At 52.3% G+C, this 18,291-nt stretch overlaps 1 protein-coding gene across 1 annotated transcript in view; it reads left to right on the top strand.

Moving 5' to 3' along the window:
- PLXNA2 (plexin A2) overlaps positions 1-18,291 on the top strand; it is a 210,138-nt gene that overhangs the window by 166,823 nt on the left and 25,024 nt on the right. The window contains exons 13-17 of the mRNA XM_081112157.1: positions 6,213-6,364; positions 12,459-12,576; positions 14,365-14,501; positions 16,604-16,771; positions 16,902-16,995. Of these exons, the coding sequence (XP_080968283.1) occupies positions 6,213-6,364; positions 12,459-12,576; positions 14,365-14,501; positions 16,604-16,771; positions 16,902-16,995 (669 nt within the window). The remainder of the gene's footprint in view (positions 1-6,212; positions 6,365-12,458; positions 12,577-14,364; positions 14,502-16,603; positions 16,772-16,901; positions 16,996-18,291) is intronic.

The following is an 18,291-nucleotide window of genomic DNA, read 5'->3' on the forward strand; positions in this document are numbered from 1 at the left end:
AAGTCATCCGTTCGATGCGGAATCACAGCGGAAACTGGCTTACATGAAAGCCGGGGAGATGCAGAAAGAGCGTCCTGATGATTCCACGTGGAGAAGCAGCATCATCCCCAGCCACGCTGGGCACCCCCATGCTCCCAGCCGTCATGAAAGGGCAGTTTGTTCCAGAATCCAGACGAGACCAGCACTTCTCAGTCACAAGAGCTGGGGATGTCTGTCAAGGCAGCGCGCTGAGTATTAGGTTGCTAAGCTAATGTGAGAGGGTCCCTGTCCCAAGATAGTTATCAACTCGATGAGGAAAAAGCAGTTACAGTCCCTGTGGGCTCTGCTGTCCCGGGACCTTCCCAGAGGGCAGTGGGCGTGTAGGAGAAGGTGCTGTCAACTCTACCCCAGGGAGTCGGAGAAAGCCTCTGACTCGCAGTGGGCACGCTTCCTGGGCATGTCAAATGCACATGGGAGTTAGCTGTCTAGCTGTGGGGACCCAGAGCTCAGGGAGGTGGGTAGAGAGGGGGTCCCAGCAGGAGCAAGCACAGAACGTAGGGGAGATCATCATGCCCCCTTCACCCCCCTCAGCAACAGCAGCTGCTTCTGGGATCCTCTCTCCCTCGTGCCTGACTTCGGGCTCTGACTTCCGAGGACCACAGAGAATTTAAATAGCTCTCTGGTCCACATGATAATAGGTTTCAGAGCACGGGGCTGAAATGAGTCAATATCTAAAGATCTTGCCAGCTGATTTCACAGGTTTTCAGCTTCCTTCTCCCTCTCTCCACACCCTCAGCCACTACACACACACACACACACACACACACACACACACACACACTCAGCCCAAACTGCCAAACCACTTGTTTGTGCGGATGTCTCATTCAGAATTACTGAATTACCTAAAATAATCCATTGCATTTATTGTGAAGGTCAGTGCCTACCCCAGAACGGCTACTAGCCAAGGGAAAAAGACGTGGTGAGAAGGACGGGAGGAAGGGATGTGGACCATTTTAGACAGGACTAGTGTCTTCCCAAATTTATTCCAGGAGAAAAGGTGATGATGCATGGCTCAGACTATGCTTCTGTGCAGGGCCCAGAACCCACCAAAACCCAGGCCCTGCCCTCAGCACCCCAGCCACTCCCTGCCCAAGCCCAGGCTGCAGGCCACCTCCCAAGCTTTCTCCAGTCAACCCAGGGCACCTCTTCCCACCTGGGCCACCCCAGCATCTAGGTTATGTGTGTCTGATCCACGTGTCCTCCTTCCAGATCAGAAGGAAGAGCCCCACCCTCTAAAGCTCCCGACCAACACTGCCACCCTTGGTTTTGTGATCTAGGAAGGCACAGGTATGGGGGAACACAGGGAAGGAAATTGCCTACTTTCAAGGCCTGCTCTCCAATCCACCACTGCATTAGGGACTTTCCAACATCCCTGTGAGGCAAGCATCACTGTCCGTTTTCTGATAAGGACACAGGGATGGAAGGTCACATAGCCCACACGAGTCAGAGCTGGAATTCAAACTCAAGTCTATCTGACGCCAAAGGCCACTCTCTTCCTGCTACAGACACTGCCTGAGCATCGGATGGTCTCTCTCCATCCCGGCCATATCTTCTCCCCTGCCAGTGGGGAAATCGGTATAACTCCACCTGCCCTCTCACCTTCACCTCTCCCTTCTGCTGTAGCCCAACACCTTCCTGATCTGCAAGGCAGAAGGCAAGGCCTTCCTTGGCGTTCTATAAGCAGTAGCTGGGACTCCAGCAACTTACCTCTTTATAGACCAGGTTGGATGGGCAAGACTTTGCCCCTGAGAGAAACAAGCTTTGTGAGTGCTACACTGGGTGCTTTACAATCTAATGCTGCTTTAAAAATTATATATAATTGATTTCAGAGAGGAAGGAAGAGGAAGAGAGAGACAGAAACATCAATGATGATAATCATCAATTCGCTGCCTCCTGCATGTCCCCTACTGGGCATCAAGCCTGCAACTCAGGCGTGTGCCCTGACCAGGAATCAAACTGTGACCTGCTTCATTCATATTTCAGTGCTCAACCATTGAGCCACATGGGCCGGGCTCTAATGCTGCTTTTAAGAAAAGAGCCTTAGGATTAGTCTCCAGGGTGGGCTTGGGACACTGCAGCTGCCTGGTCTGAGGGGGTGTCCTGAGGGATCCTGCTCACTCCCTCTCTGGAGAATAGATCCTTTCTCATCAAGCCTCCCCTCTGTAGCATCTCCCCAACACCTGGTGCTGAGGCGAAATAGGAAAGCAGGATGCCTGCGTTTTTACCACCCCAGCCACTGCACAGGCATCAAGGCCCTTACACTCATTCTCACGTGGAAGCCTTCAGATAGCAGGGGTTGTGTCTGACAGAATACCTTCCTGTCCCTTTGCACTCTGAGCCCAGAGCTCCACCTGACTCTCTCTGATTTGTAAGCAAGGGGAGAGCAATGACATGAGCAAAGGCCCAGAAATTTTAAAGTGCGTGTGTGTATGAGAATCACCGGTATCTGGGGGGACATAGTACAGCAGACATAGTAGAGGGTGGCAGATGTGGATGAAGAAGTCACAAAGGTCAGAACCTGAAGAACCGGTGCCTTGACAGGTTTTTAAAGCAGATGGTAACTGGGCAAGTATGTGTTCATGAAGGTCAGACCTAAGGGAGGAACATGGGGTTCTGGCTGTTAGCATGGGTGAGAGGTGGTAGAGCCCTGCTTATCACCTGGTCTGGAGCACAGAGCAGAGCACAGATTCACAAAAATACCCGGGAGTAAGGACTGGTCATGCCCGCCGACCATATGCATTACGCATGGTAGGCGCGAGAAGGGAAACAGTTGAAAATGCAAGATTCCCGGCTGGGTACACAGTGATCCCGTTAACCTTGAAAGAGAATCTGGGAGGATAATGAGGTTAGAGGTGGAAGGAGAAAAAATTAAGAGTTCATTTTTAGACCTGGCGAAATGTGAGGTGCCTGCGGGACACACAGTGGACGTGGAGGTGTCCAGTAGCAATTGGATATATGGATGTGGAACTCGAGAGGCAGGTCTGAGCCAACAATATAGATTTGAAAGTCATCAGTAATGGAGGCATTGGGAATTCTCGTGCAAATCAAATGCTCACCACCTCACCTATGTTTGGGAAATCCAGACTTTTACCCATCAGTTTCATTTTAATCAAGGGAGATGTGAGCCCCAGGGCATGATGGATGCTGAATGCCTCCGCCCCCTATCCCAGGTGCTGGCCGCAAGCACATAGCATGTCACATAGCACATAGCGTGTGCCCTGTAGGGAAGAAGAGCCACATGGCCCCAGCATTCCCCGGATGCTTTCCAATGACTCAGAAGGACTCTGGTTCTCCAGGTTTGCATCCCCGCAGCTGGTCGCTGGCTTAGAAAAGGTCAGGCTGGTGTCTCTACGCCCCAAACTATCTACCTCTTCAACATGTGTCTTCATGCCAAGATCATAACACTTGCTCATGATTTTTTTTTAAGTCTTCCTTCCCTGCACAGTATAAGCTGGCTTACGCTTCTGAGCAGCTCAGTGCCCATGACCATGTCCCTGACCCTGACCCTGAGGCATGGGCAGGGGATACTAAACGACTTGCCAGCAGGAGGAAGCTGCCCCATGGAACCCGCCAACACCCCTGCCTCCTCACAATACAATCCCTACATGCTACCTGCAAGACGAAAATATTTTTAGTCTTTCCAGAAAGATTTCATTTCTCAGTTTTTCTGAAAGGTTGTAATTAACTGCAGTGAGCAAAAGAATGCATTTTTAAAAATAAAAGTGGGGGAAGGAGAGTGAACCAATCACCACGGGTTTGTCAATTGCTTTTAGTAGGTGGGTTCCTGCCATCCAGGTGGCTGGGGGAGGGGGAGAGGGGCCAGCTGAGCTCATTCCAAGTGGATCGAAAGAGAGCCAGCCAGGTGCTCAAGCTTGTTGAGAGCAATATTCCTTCCAACAGAGGCTCCTGCATGGGGCATGGGAGCAGCCCCTCCCCCGGTCCTCATTGCCCAGGGTCCATCTTGCAGAGTCCAGGAGGCCCGGGGACCTGAGACACTGCCAGGGGAGAGTGGGAGAGCCAAGACCAAGTATTGCTTATTTTTAGCATCCCAGGGACAGAAAAGCTGTGGGCCACGGTTCTTCATGCCAGCGCTTTTCTCTCCAAATTGTCCCGCCTTCCCCCCACACTCGCGCCAGCACTCAGAGATGCTTGTGTGCCCCTCCACTCTCCCTCCATTGATTCATTTCATGAATCTTGTTGGTTTTATTCATAAGGTGGGATGTTTTATTCCCATGAAAGGGAGCCAGAGCCGTAGATAAGGTGACTTAGGTGAAATGAGTCCCTGGATGAGATGAGTTCAGGGCCTGGGCTGACAAGGAAGGAAGGAGGCTGCACCTTATAAGGCCTGCAGGCGATGGCGGGGGAGAGGAGGATGTCAGGAGGTCAGAGTGATCTCAGGTCCTGGTTGTGCAGCCCAATTACTGAGATCTCAGGCAGTGAGGGAGGAGGGATGGTGGTGGTCTCATCCCCAACATCTCTTCTCAGTCCACGATCACCTGGGGACTCGTGTTTGAATTGGTGGCAGAACTCTCGGTGCCCATATCACAGGAAGAGAGCAGGGCCCCTTAGGGAAGGCGAGAGGTGGAAGAGTTTCCAGAGCCTTCAACAGCATTTTCACCTACACTCACCTGTCATCTGTGCCCGACTCATCTGCCCACTGGCCACCCCACCAGCACGTAAGAGCATAAGGGCAAGCTCCCCAGAGGGGCCTAAGGACAGAAGGGACCAAGGCTGCAGCTCTCTGCCCAGAGGCCTCATCCGGGAGAGTCTGGTGGACTCTTGGCCTTGACCAACCCCCTCCCTCTATCCCCACCTTGCCTTTCCTATGGTCGTGGAAGGAACCCTGGACTTCCTTACAACTGTGTGTATAGGTTGTATAAGCATCTTAGACTAAGATACCCAAGTCCCCTTCCAGTTCTGAAATTGCGTGTTGCTCCTTAGGACTGGGTTCTGGTCTGATGTCCTTCAGCTTCGGATGACTGTGGCCCACGGTGTGAACGTATCCCTGGCATCTGTGGGATCTCTAAGAGCTGCATTCTTCCTGAGCCTGATCTCTCCCTAGACCAGTGATGGCGAACCTTTTGAGCTCGGCGTGTCAGCATTTTGAAAATCCCTAACTTAACTCTGGTGCCGTGTCACATATAGACATATTTTGATCTTTGCAACCATAGTAAAACAAAGATTTATATTTTTGATATTTATTTTATATATTTAAATGCCATTTAACAAAGAAAAATCAACCAAAAATAAGAGTTTGCGTGTCACCTCTGACATGCGTGTCATAGGTTCACCATCACTGCCCTAGATAGAAGTTTACGCCTTGGGAGAGCCTGATTCTGCTGTTCCCTTCCCTGTTGGGCCAGAGCAAAATGAGACAGTCATCATGAGGTGACTGGATTAAGAAATGAATCCATAAATAATACTTACTCACAGGAAGCCAGCAAAATTTGGGAAATCCTAAAGTTATTATTATTGTTGGGGGAAGGGGGGGGTTGTAGCATGCATCACAGGGATTTTTTTCCAGAACAACGTAAAACACCCTCCCATCTTTGATCATCCCTCTGCTGCTGCCTCACCTCAGGCTCCTCTGGGGTCCCCCAGCTTTGCCTGGAATCCACTGAGAGCCCAGCATCAGCATTGTGTATGGCCTCCTTCATCTCTCCTCTCAACCATACGTTCCTGGCAGGCATACTTCCTGTGCATTCATCACTGTATTCCCACGGAGTCCCGCACGCAGGAGTGGCAATGGCAGCACCTCACAATTGCAAGGCCTCTTTGGTGCAGAGAATGCTCACAAACACCCTCTGTTTGGTACTCGGGAGCTCCTGGGGTGAGACTGGTAGAGATGACTCTCACAGTCAGGCAACTGGTGAATTAGAGACATGTTCAAACAATGGTTCAAACAATGGTTTTATTCCTTGAGTCTAGTACTTTCTGTTTTCTGTTTAATAATTGGATGAATGAATGAGTTAATGACCGAAAGGCCCGAGGAGGTAGTATAAGAAATATGGTGCCAGGATCCTAGACAAGCTACAAAGTAGAGAAAACGCTCGCTGTTCACCCAGGTTCCAGATGTCCATCCAAGTCCCCACGCCTCCCTCGGGAAGGCAGTGGAGGCTGCTGTCTGTACTCCTGAGGACCGCAGGCTTGCTAATCCCATTTCCCTCCCACAGATTTTGACAGTGTCTGGACCACCCGAAGGAGGGACTCGAGTGACCATCCACGGCGTGAACCTGGGTCTGGACTTCTCCGAGATCGCCCATCACGTGCAGGTGGCTGGGGTGCCCTGCACACCCCTGCCCGGGGAGTACATCATCGCTGAGCAGTGAGTCCGGTCTGCTCTGGCCTGCCCCTTCCCAGGGGAGCTTCTGGGCGGGCAGAGACTCCCCTCCACCCCCCTTTCTCTGGGGCTTTTCCAAGAGTCATTTCCCATCTCCCTTCTCCCGTGGACCCTGCCCCCAGAAGTCCACCCAGGGCCCTGTCCTTTCCCACCTCCATTCTCAGAAGGTCATAGTCCATTCTCTTCCCTGTCCCCTGGCTCCTCTGGCCTCAGGGATCCCTCCCTGTGCAATGCTGCCCGTCCTTCAGTTCCCCCCTGCCCGCTGGCATGACTGAGTCAGTTCCCAGCCAGCCCAGGCCCCTCCCCGCCAGGCCCCATTGGAATGCATTCCTCAAGGTGGGCTGTGGGCAACAATTTGTTTGGCTCCTGGGGCTCTGACAGCAGCTTAATCCGAGCAGGGCCTCCGCCGGAGCAAATTCATTTATTTCACTAAGGGAACTGTCAGCTGGAAATTAGAAAATAGGCATGTCGCAGCGGACAGGCGATCGGGGCTCCACGAGTGACATCTGTTCCAATCTGGGTGTTCACTTGGCAGTGGCGGCCACTGTGGAGTTGGTGGGCAGGAGGCGGGCATGAAGCGGGGTGGGGGGGGGGGGCGGGACGGTACAAGGAGGGGTGCCTCCCCTTCAAAGGAGAAAAGGCGGGGAGCAGCCAGATCACTCTGCATCATTGGTCACATAAAGTCTGGTCAGGTCGCCCTCGTTCCTCAGAGAACACAGCCCTGACAGGGGGTCTCAGAGCACAGCTTGGGGCTGGGGCTTCTCCCCCTAAGCTTTGCCCCCTGCGGCCTCAGGTCCTCCCTCTGACCCCCACCCCCAGAGCCAGCCTTTAGTAGCAACCATAAAAGTGGCATCAGCAACCATAAAAGTAGCATCACTTTCTTCTATCAGCACTTGCACAGTGTCACCGATTATCTCATTTTTTCATTGGTCGGGACTCTGCGAGGTACATACCATTATCATCATTTTACAAAGCAAGAAAGGAGTGAAAACCCATCCCTTTCGCTCAGAGCCCAAGTGGCCAAGGCAGAGCTGGGCCTGGAGTCTTCCCTTCCTGACCAGCGATGGGGTGGACTCGGGGTGAGAGTGGCCTGGAAATCTCATGGTGCATCACGCAGTGGCTTCCAGGTTCGGGGGGACTTGATCCCAGTGCGGCCCAGGGCTGGGTCAGGGCGAGAGGGTGAACTCCCAGACTCCGAGGCTGGGTGGGACGCCTGCCAGCAGGGGAGAAGGAGCCTGATCCTTCAACCTGCAGCTCCTTCCTGTGGGATCCTTCCCCGGCAACCTTAGCCCTGCGAGGAGAGCATGTCGGGAAAGGCTGGCAGGGTCTGCAGGAAGAGAGGAGGGAGGGGAAAGGGACGTGACTTAGTAGCACTTCCGAGCCAGGAGAGGAGGGGACAGCTGTGGGCAGGAGCCAGGCCGGCCTGAGAGATCCTCACAGTCAACGGCTTTACAGGGGCCAGTGCCCTGCCAGGCTGAGCTGGCCCCCCGGTCTCACTGACCCAAATCCCTGGGGCGTCCAGGCCCTGCCTTGTGCCTCTAGACATGAGCTAAGTCTCCAGCTTGGGGAGATGCCACAGGAAAGGGCTTGGGTGGGTAAGGGGTATGGCTTTGAGGTAAGAAGAGCTTGGGCAGCGGGACATGGACATGCCATGAGGTTTGGGATGCAAAAGTGTTCTGAGTCCTGGCTGCTCCCCTGCCCAGCCCCGAGACCTTAGCCATCTGTCCGGTCTCCTGACCATCATCGGCCTCATGGAAACCATGATGCCTGCTGCACGGGTTTTGAGGAAAATTCAGTAAGATGAGAACACGGGGACTGTAACGTGCCCTACGAATGTAAGAAAGTTTTATCTATGAAATCAAATGCTCTGCACTCGCTCAGGGCCACGGGGAAGACAGTTCTGATAGGAAATGGAAGGAGCCCGGGAAGGAGAATGGGCCAGGGCTCCCTGCCAAGCCTGGTGGTCGCCCTAGAAAACCACCACCACCGCCTCCGGGCACAGGGCAGGCCGCAGGGGTGGGCGCGCCCGGCGCCTCAGCGGGATGCAACCCTGGTTTCCAGCCGTGCCAGGCTCATCACTGCTCTCGAGGTTTCAGAGTTTGTTAACATCATTAAAGCCTCCATCCCGGGCAGGGAGCAGCAGGCACAATCGTTACAGATGTCTGCGAGAGATGGATTTGGCTCGCCGTGCACGGTGCAGAGTCCTGGCTGCGGGCAGGATTAGCAGGCACGGTAATGGCTCACCAGATGCTGGTGCCTGCCATCTATCACTCAGCAATTAGGTTAATGTTGGTTAAAGGGCCCTGCTTAGTCCTATGGTCGGCACCCCACAGGACTGCGAGGGCCGGAGGATCCCACCACAGGGCGTTTTCCGGGCAGTGGGACGCAGGTTGAGGCCGCAACAGAGCCAGTCCTGGGACGGGGGCTCTGTGTGATCGACTCTCAGCTCCGGGGCTCAGACCACCTCCCTCCTATCTGCGGCACCTGTGAACTCAGCCACAGCTGGATGGATGTTAGATGCCTGTGCCCCCCACCCCAGGTGCACAGTGCTGGGCTGAAAACTATCGCCTATGCCAATTTAAGGGAGGTGGTCGGGTGGGTATGAGGGCACTGGCAGGGGGCCAAGAGTTCAGCTATTGATGAGCTAGGTAGGAGACTTCGGGCAAGTAACTTTGCTCTCTGCTCCTCAAATGTCTCATCTGGAAAATGGGTATGTAGACATAGATGGTCCCTATAGTGACATCTGTGGTCCTTAGGATGGCAGAAGGAGTAAAGTGTATGCCCCACGGGGCCTGCTCCTCCCACTATTAGAAAGCTCATTGGTGGCACTAATGTGTCTCCAGAAATCCCTGCCAACCAGGAGGAGTCAAGCCTTCAAACACTAGAGCTAAGTAACTGCTGGACAGGGATTTAGTCCAACTCCTCACTTTATCAGGAGAAAACATGGCCATCTGTTGTCTCCTAATGGCACGTAGGGAGCCCAGAGCCACCAGGGACACTGGGAGGAGGCAGGGAAGGTAGGCGGCCTCCAGAAATCAAACCACAGGAACTTGGCCCCCTGGTAAGGCCCGAAGGAGGAAGTGGTGCCTGTGGCCATCGACACACCGCTGCCTGTGGCCATCGACAGCCAGGAAGGCGGGGGCACAGGTAGTTAGCTCTCGGGGCTTTGGGACCCCAGCCAGGCCTTCCCTCCCCTACTCCTCTTCCCACAGCAACCTCAACTCCACCCCAGCATGGCTGCCATGTTGACCCTGGCCCCTTCCCAACAGACACACAGGTCCTTCCATTAATCCCAGAGGCAGTGGAGTGGAGTGGTCAAAGGCATGAGCTTTGGAGCCGGCTGACGTGGATTTGAATAGGGCACTGCGGCTAACAGAGCTGTGGCTACAGTGAGTCACCGAGCACCTCAAGCCTGAGTTTCATTGTCTATAAAAGGAGCTCATCAGACCCTCCCGGTAGGAGAGGCTGAGGACACGGGATCCTGTCCTACCCGGTGCCTGCCAGGTCACCGCTCAGTCCAGGGTAGCTCCTGTTACTATGGAGACACAGAATCTGCTTTGGCCGGACCCACACTCCTCATGATAACCTTCCCACTCCCTGCGGCTGCCCTTCCTGTCTCCTTGAACTGCCCCTGTCCCTGAGCTCAGAGAACAGCTACCTGCAACAGATACACTCCAGGAGGCAAGCCCTGGCTCCCAGGAAGGAAAAGGACGAGAGTTCGAGGGCACTGAGTTCTTCTACGACGCTGCCTGATTCCTTAGGATTCTCACCTGTTTCTGAGACCGACCGACCCTTTTCCGCAGCCCACCGCCTCTCTCCCCGCTCACTCGCTGCAGTGGAACCTCATTCCACCGGTGGGAGAGGGTCAGCTGCAGCGGTCCAGGCCCCCCTGCCCAGCCCCTGACCCCCCACATCACCCCTTTCTAGGCGAGGCACTCAGAGCCTACTGTAGCCATTCAGCCGTGGACACCTGGTCAGTGCCCATCTCCATGCATCCCCTTTCTCCCAGGTGTTTGACATGTGAGGCATATCTTTTGGGACATGACCCCTGAGCAAAAAAAAAAAAAATGTCCTAGAAAAGGCAGAGTGCCCAGAGGTCCTGGCCCATTGTTAGCACCCTCCAGGCACAGCTGAAGCCGGTCTAGGCGTTGTCTTCTCCTAGACAGGCCCTGGGGTGGCCCAAGGAGGAACAGATATGCCCATGACCTTCACATAGTCTCATGTTTCCTCTTGCCATGATATCAAGCCTGCCATGATTCCTTCCTCCTTTTCTTCTTGAGAATCACTTCGGCACAGATTGTCCAAGTGGCGGGGTGGGGGGGGGGGGTGGGGGGGGGGCGCGGTGAGGGACAAGAAAGCCCTGATTGGAAGAGAGGGAAGGAGACATACCTGCCCACTTCTCTTCTGTGCCTCTGGAGCTCCTCATGGTCTGCAGGGTGGCCCGGCCCCACGCAGCCGGCGCTAGGGCCCAGGAGGCAGGTTGAGCGTGGCCACTCCACGCAGGTAGCAGCACTGAGATCACCACACACAGTGCCATAAATTAGGCTTCTCCGATGCTCTGCTAATGAGGTTTGAGGAGACAGCTACGTGTAAAATACTAATTGATCATCGCTCTCATCTTTACTCTGGGTTCATAATTAACGTATTCATTCACAGAGAAAGGGACGGGAGAGTAGCCGTCCATGTGATTCAGTTCTTGCTTGTTGAATCTAATATGCTAAACGTAGCCAGACAGTTATTGCATGTTAAGTAAATATTCACCAGGAGTGAAGTGCTTATTTGGGATTAACTGTGATGGAGGAAATGGAGATCCGCGCACGCCGTGTGTGCGAGCATGCGGTGTATTTGTTTAATGCAGGTTTTATTGCATCGGAATGAAATTTCTGTTTAGTTACCTTCCTTCCCAGAGAAGCGGTTGAGATAAGCATCGCTGGGTTAAAAGCCGATCTTCCCCACCGGGCCAGGATAAGGCTAGGGATTAGTGCAGGGGGTGAGGGATGGGGAGGGGGGTCTTTTACTGACTCCCCACTAAGCAAACCTACCAAGGGTGCCTGGCTGCTCTGAACTCTTAACGTGAGATTGGGAGGTAAGGAAAATCATTGTCTCTGTCCCCAGGTTCCTTTTTGCTCTGCCTGGTGGGACCCTTTCCCACGCACCCCACATCTACCATTCCAGGCAAGAGGTCCCCCCAAGAACCCGATTGCTTCAGTCCCTCCAGCCACCCACCATTTCTAATCTGTGGCCAAGGCAACCAGTCTCTGGTTGTGCTTGTTGTAACTTACCTCAGGCCCCAGGGAAGTCATCCCTGGGGGGTATCGATCTGCATTTCATGGGAGAATGCTGCATCCCTCTCCTCTCCAGCTCTCTCTCCTGTTAACAGGAGACCTGACTTCCAACCCCGGAGCTGGGTCCCCACCTCCCCCAGCAGCTTCCTGCGCTCAGCCCTTGATTAAGTGGGAGTCCAGTGCCCGCTACTGTCCTAATGAACTCATCTGCCTCCCAGCCCTTCGCCTGCTGCCACAGGACTCCACTCCTCCCGCTGTGCTCCAGGCTCCTGTTCTGGGCTCTCACTATCTCACCGGATTATCTCTTCTCTTTTGAAAACTCACTGCAGGAAGCAAACCACAATTGAATCAGTTCAGCAAATAGGCCCTCGCTCCCTCTTTTAGGGAGAGTTGCAGTGTTGGCTTGTCACATGGAAAAGAACACTCAATTGGGCAGAACCTCTCTGTTGGGCATTAGGTTTATTTCACAAATAGTGGGCAGCCACCCAGGGGTAGGCACTGCACTCGGCACTGGGTACCACACGCTTGTTCAGAGAATTGGGCATTTTGGAGGCACACGGGGCTTTAGAGATTATCTCATCCAACCTCTCACTCCACAGATGAGACACTAAAGCCCAGAGAGGGAAAGCTGTTTTCTCAAGGTCACACAGCTCAGATGGGTGAGCAAGCTGCATCTTGGTTGGTTCAGCACTGTTGAAAGGCTGTGAGGAGTCATTCATTGTGACAGTGAGCAGCAGGGGCAGGGATGCCAGCTCTTGCCTGGCTTCTCACTGGAAGGTGTGCTTTCTTCTCAGGATCGTCTGTGAGATGGGCCATGCCCTCGTGGGGACCACGTCTGGGCCGGTGCGCCTGTGCATTGGCGAGTGCAAACCAGAGTTCATGACCAAGTCCCATCAACAGTACACCTTTGTGGTGAGTGTGGGGTTCAGTGCAGGCTCCCAGCAAGGGCACACTTCCTTCTGGACTCCTCCACACACCTCCTCCCAAGCCAGGCACCACCGCCAAGAGACCAGAAAAGGGAACTTCGGGCCTCACTTTGCAAGCCTGTCTTTCCGAGTGGGGTGGGGGTGTGACTAAGGATTCTGTGAAGACTGGAGCCCAGCAGAGCCAAAGGTCAGAGTTCTAAACGTGGCAAGATCAGGCCTTTCTTAGAATTCAGATCTTAGCACCTCCCAGGCTAGGGAGGGGTGGCCCTTTTCCCTGCCAAGGTAGTATCTTCACGCCTAATTCGGCCTAATGAGCGCCTGGAGGACCCAATTAGGTCTAGGATTCACCTCAAGCTTTGTAAGTAGGAATTTAGCGGAGGCCCTTGAAATCCTGCAGAACCATGTCTTTGTGCGGGATCGCAGGAGTGGGGTGTACAAGCGAGTTGCTCTGTGTGTTGGTGTGGTTACACTCAAGTAAGCACACATTCACACCTGAAACCATCTCTCTGTGCTCAGGCAACAGGTAGCAAAACCACCTTTAAGGTGCCTACTGAATCAATAATTTGCCTTTGGGCCCTTAAGTCCCTTTTCTGACACTTACCTACCTGGCTTCATTAAGAAGTATTAGCACCAGCAAGTGGGGGCAAACTAGCCTTGCTGAGAGTTTTGAAAAATCCCTAAACCACAAGATGCTGTTCTCTGCAGCATTTTTACTGCTTGTTGTCGGTTCTCCCGTCTCTGCCTTCCTGTCCCGGCACCTGCACCTTTTTCTTGTCTTCTTGTCTCTCGGCCGGAGAGAACCTCGGCCTATCTGCCTCCAGCCTACCCCATCCTCTGCACAGACAGACGGGGTCTTCTGTGAGAGGCAAGTGCAGAAACACTGGATGCAGAGAGAAATGCGGAATGCCAGAGCAGGGAGGAGCTGTAGAGACGCTTTAGCTCACCCTCCTCTCCACAGGGGAGCAAATGAAAGCCCAGGGCTATCCAGAGCCTTGCTTCAGGGCTCATTGCTACTGAGTGGCTAATGGGGACTAGTTCATGCCTGTGTAGTTGCTCAGTTAAATACACTTTCCACTCTGCCCCACCGCCCTCTGTAGAGGCAGAAACAAATCCTTCTTGACTCAGGTCGGCTGCCTGATGACATTTCTTCTAAGCTTCAGGCTTAATTTTACAACTTAATGAGCTTACTGAAAAGCCCCAGCCAGCGATGGGCCATCCATCCTCCTGGTGCAGGACAGGGAAGCCATGTCTAACATTCCCTTACAGCCCTCTGCACCAGGGACACTACCATGTCCTTCACATGGTTAGGGAGGCATGGACAGATGTACGTGGCCCTTAATAGAGGACTTTAGCCTCAGGGTGGCCTGATCCAGGCAGTGATGCTTTATCCAGCCGTATCGATTTTGTGCCAAAAAAAATCAGTACAGGTTCTAGATAGAGAAGCATTTTCAAATTGTTCTCAATTTGTAAACTAATTGATAGATTAGTCAGTGTCACCTCTGCCTTCCCATCAATGTTATGGGCACGAGACTCCCTGGGGAGTTAATTAATTCCAAAGCATGACCTTTCTGTCTTCCCTGGACATGCCCAGAGCCTCTTAGAAAGGGTCTCAGCTCCAGGGGGGGCGGAGAGAGTGTGTGGGATTCAAAAGGGCAGGAAAAGTACCTCCACTCAGAGCATGGACATGGTTCCTCCTTCTGTCCTTAAGTCTAGCCTGTGTCCGTCCCTTTGCACAAAACCTGAGCTGTGATCATTTCTCTGCTTCCTCACAAAGAACCCTTCTGTGCTGTCCCTCAACCCCATCCGGGGCCCAGAGTCCGGAGGCACCATGGTGACCATCACGGGCCGTTATCTTGGAGCTGGGAGCAGCGTGGCTGTGTACCTGGGCAACCAGACCTGCGAGTTCTATGGGTGAGATGCGCTCGAAGGAGCACTGGGAGACTGTCCTTGTGTGGCCTATGCATGCTCACACATGTGTGCACATGTTCCTGTGCATGTCCGCACATATATACGCATTTGTGTGCAGGCTCACACATGTGTACACATGTTCCTGTGCATGTTCACACATATATACGCATTCGTGTGCAGGTTCACACATATGCACACACGGGCCTATGCATGTTCACACATATAAACACATTCGTGTGCAGGTTCACACATATGCACACATGTTCCTGTGCATGTTCACACATATATACACATTCGTGTACAGGTTCACACATATGGACACACGTTCCTGTGCATGTTCACACATATATACGCATTCGTGTGCAGGTTCACACATATGGACACACGTTCCTGTGCATGTTCACACATATGTATGCATTTGTGTGCAGGTTCACACATATGTACACACGGTCCTGTGCATGTTCACACATATAAACACATTCGTGTGCAGGTTCACACATATGGACACACGTTCCTGTGCATGTTCACACATATGTACGCATTTGTGTGCAGGTTCACACATATGGACACACGTTCCTGTGCATGTTCACACATATAAACACATTCGTGTGCAGGTTCACACATATGCACACATGGTCCTGTGCATGTTCACACATATAAACGCATTCGTGTGCAGGTTCACACACATGCACACACAGTCCTGTGCATGTCCACACATATATACGCATTCATGTGCAGATTCTCACATATGCACACATGGTCCTGTGCATGTTCACACATATATACACATTCGTGTGCAGGTTCACACATATGCACACATGTTCCTGTGCATGTTCACACATAGGCCTGCCTGCCTCCATCCTATGTGCTGCATCCTTGACCCAAACACCATTCTGGTCACGTAGCACTGGTCCGTTTACACGTCGTGAATCACAGGGCTGGGCGCTTCTAAAAATAATGAGAAGTGAGAGCCCTGAGACTGCGGATGAGAAAGGCCCCCAGGAGCTGTCCTGTCACCATCAGGCCACACGTTCACTAGGTCCCCACTGTGGTTACTTGAGAAACATGGACATTGCATGGCCTCGGCCCTCGGCAAGCCAGACTCATCCTCAGGACATCTCTTAGGCCTAAAAAATTGAACACCTACTATTTGTCAAATACATTGAATGGGGGTGAGAGAATTCTTAAAGAATCCATGGATGATAACCCAACTTTCCCAGTATTTGATAATCTCCTCCTTGGACCATAAATTCCCTAAGGGCAAGAACTGAATGTTCACTTTTCTGCATGGTAGGTGCTCAATGAATATTTATTTATGTATGCATTTATATGTTTTTAAATATTTTTATTGATTTCAGAGAAGAAGGAAAAAGGAGAGAGAGAGAGAGAAACATCAATGATGAGAGAGAATCATTGATCAGCTGCCTCCTGCACGCTCCACGCTGGGGGATCGAGCCTGCAACCTGGGCATGTGCCCTGACCGGGAATTGAACCACGGCCTCCTGGTTCATAGGTCGACACTCAACCACTGAGCCATGCCTGCTGGACTCAATGAATATTTATTAACTGACTGACTAGCCAGCCGTGGGCAAACTACGGCCCGTGGGCCGGATCGGGCCTGTTTGAAATGAATAAAACTAAAAAAAAAAAAGACCGGACCCTTTTATGTAATGATGTTTACTTTGAATTTATATTAGTTCACACAAACACTCCATCCATGCTTTTGTTCCGGCCCTCCAGTCCAGTTTAAGAACCCATTGTAGCCCTCGAGTCAAAAAGTTTGCCCACCCCTGGACTAGACTCTAAGCATCAGTTAAATAGTCATTTTCTAGAAAAATCCAGAAAAGAGAGAGAAACTCATGAAGCCCAGCCCCTGCCTCATTCTCTAATCCCCTTCTCCAGCCGCTCCCTCCTAATCGAACCAGAGATGGATGTCAGGGAAAGAGGATATTGACAAGGGAGATGTTCCATAGTATACAGTACACCGGACCAAGGACACGTCCTGGCCACACCCTCAGACTGAGACAAGCCAGCCCCTTTCCCAGCAGAGGGCACCCCGATTGCCCCCGCCTTTCTTCACAACCCTCCTGCTGTCTCCCCACCAGGCGGTCAATGAATGAGATCGTGTGTGTCTCACCCCCATCGTCCAACGGCCAGAGCTGTGTTCCTGTCTTCGTGAGTGTCGACCGAGCCCGTGTGAATAACAGCCTGAAGTTTGAGTACATAGGGGACCCCCAGGTGCAGAGCATCGAGCCGGAGTGGAGCATCGCCAGGTGAGGCACGGTGTGGAGGAATGCACCGCGTGGCATCAGCCTCTCAGCCCAAGTATGGCTTGTGAGAGGATCCAGGGGTGAGGTGGTGGCCATTTGAATTTTATCTAACCTAGCCTCTGCTTGTCCCCAGTGGCCACACACCCCTGACCATCACAGGCTCCAACCTGGATGTCATTCAGGAGCCAAGGATCCGAGTCAAGTTTAATGGCAAAGAATCTGTCAATGTGAGTAACCACTGGTCGCCTGGCCCTTGGCAAACATTGCATGTATCAGTGTTTTGTAATGTGCTGAGCTCTGTGCTGGGCACTGGACATAGGAGAAGAAAGATGGCTCAAGACTGAGCCCAGAATCATGTCCCCAAACGCCTAAGCCTGACAATATGATTTTTATAATTATGGCACTAGAGGCCTGATGCACGTGCAAGAATAGGCCTTCCTTCCCCTGGCTGCCAGCACCGCCTTCACTCTGGCTGGAGCTGCTTTTCTGCCTTCCCATGCTGCTCAGAGGCCCTGAGCAGCTGGGGCAGTCTGGAATGCCTGCGTCATTAGCATGGCAACAACGCAAGCGTCCAGCCCCGCCCCTGGCCGCTCAGTGTCTGCGTATGCAAATTAACCACCATCGGTGGTTGGTTAATTTGCATACCCACTCCTGGTTGGCTGGTGGGTGTTGCAAAGGTACGGTCAATTTGCATCTTTCCATTTTATTAATGTAGATAGTCATTTCTTGTCAGAAGGTGATATAGTGAGTGCATCGACCTAGTGCCTTCTGAGCTTAAGATGCAGCACAAAAGGGCTCTTGCTGTGTGACATGCTCACTCTGAGGTCCGATAAGCAGCAGTGTTGTGAGAGGGTGAAGGAATTCTGACTCCAAATTCAGGTACTTCTGGATTGGAAGCAGGGCACTGCCATTGATTAGCTGAACAACCATGATCAAGTCATCTAACCTCTCTGACCCTCCATCCCCCTTCACTTCATATGGTGCTAAGACTCACGTGCAGATTGGTCACCTGCAGCCATTGGCCCCCACGAGGTTGGCACTTGACAAATGGTAGTCACTGCATGCGAATAAACCCATGCTGGTTGCTAAGATGATCAGGTTGAACATTTTACTTTACTCCTCTGAGCAGAGCCATGTAATTCAATTTCTTTCATTATGGATTTTTTGTAATTTTAAAGAAGTTTTCTATCATAAGGGCAGAATGTCTGATATGTTATAAATATTTTAGTTTGTTCTAGTGGCTCTTCTTGGCCAATATTTTCTGAAACGTTATTGTATTTATAATTATAGTCCAGGAGATGCTGGCACTGTGAATTATGGCCATTATTTTTCAAATAAATGGCTATCATTACTGCTTCGACCTTCGGGGGATTGACGAGGCTGAGATGCTGATGGGGAGGATGGCTCTATGTCTACCTTCATCTCTGACACATTCCCAGAGTGCTTGAGGCTTCCTTAGGAAACAGAAATGCACTAAATGACAGGATGCTAGAAGGCTGGACCTGGAGGCTCTCAGGGGTCAT

This window comes from Myotis nattereri (assembly GCF_964212035.1).
Source record: "Myotis nattereri genome assembly, chromosome: 18".
In the NCBI taxonomy this organism is placed as follows: Eukaryota; Metazoa; Chordata; class Mammalia; order Chiroptera; family Vespertilionidae; genus Myotis; species Myotis nattereri.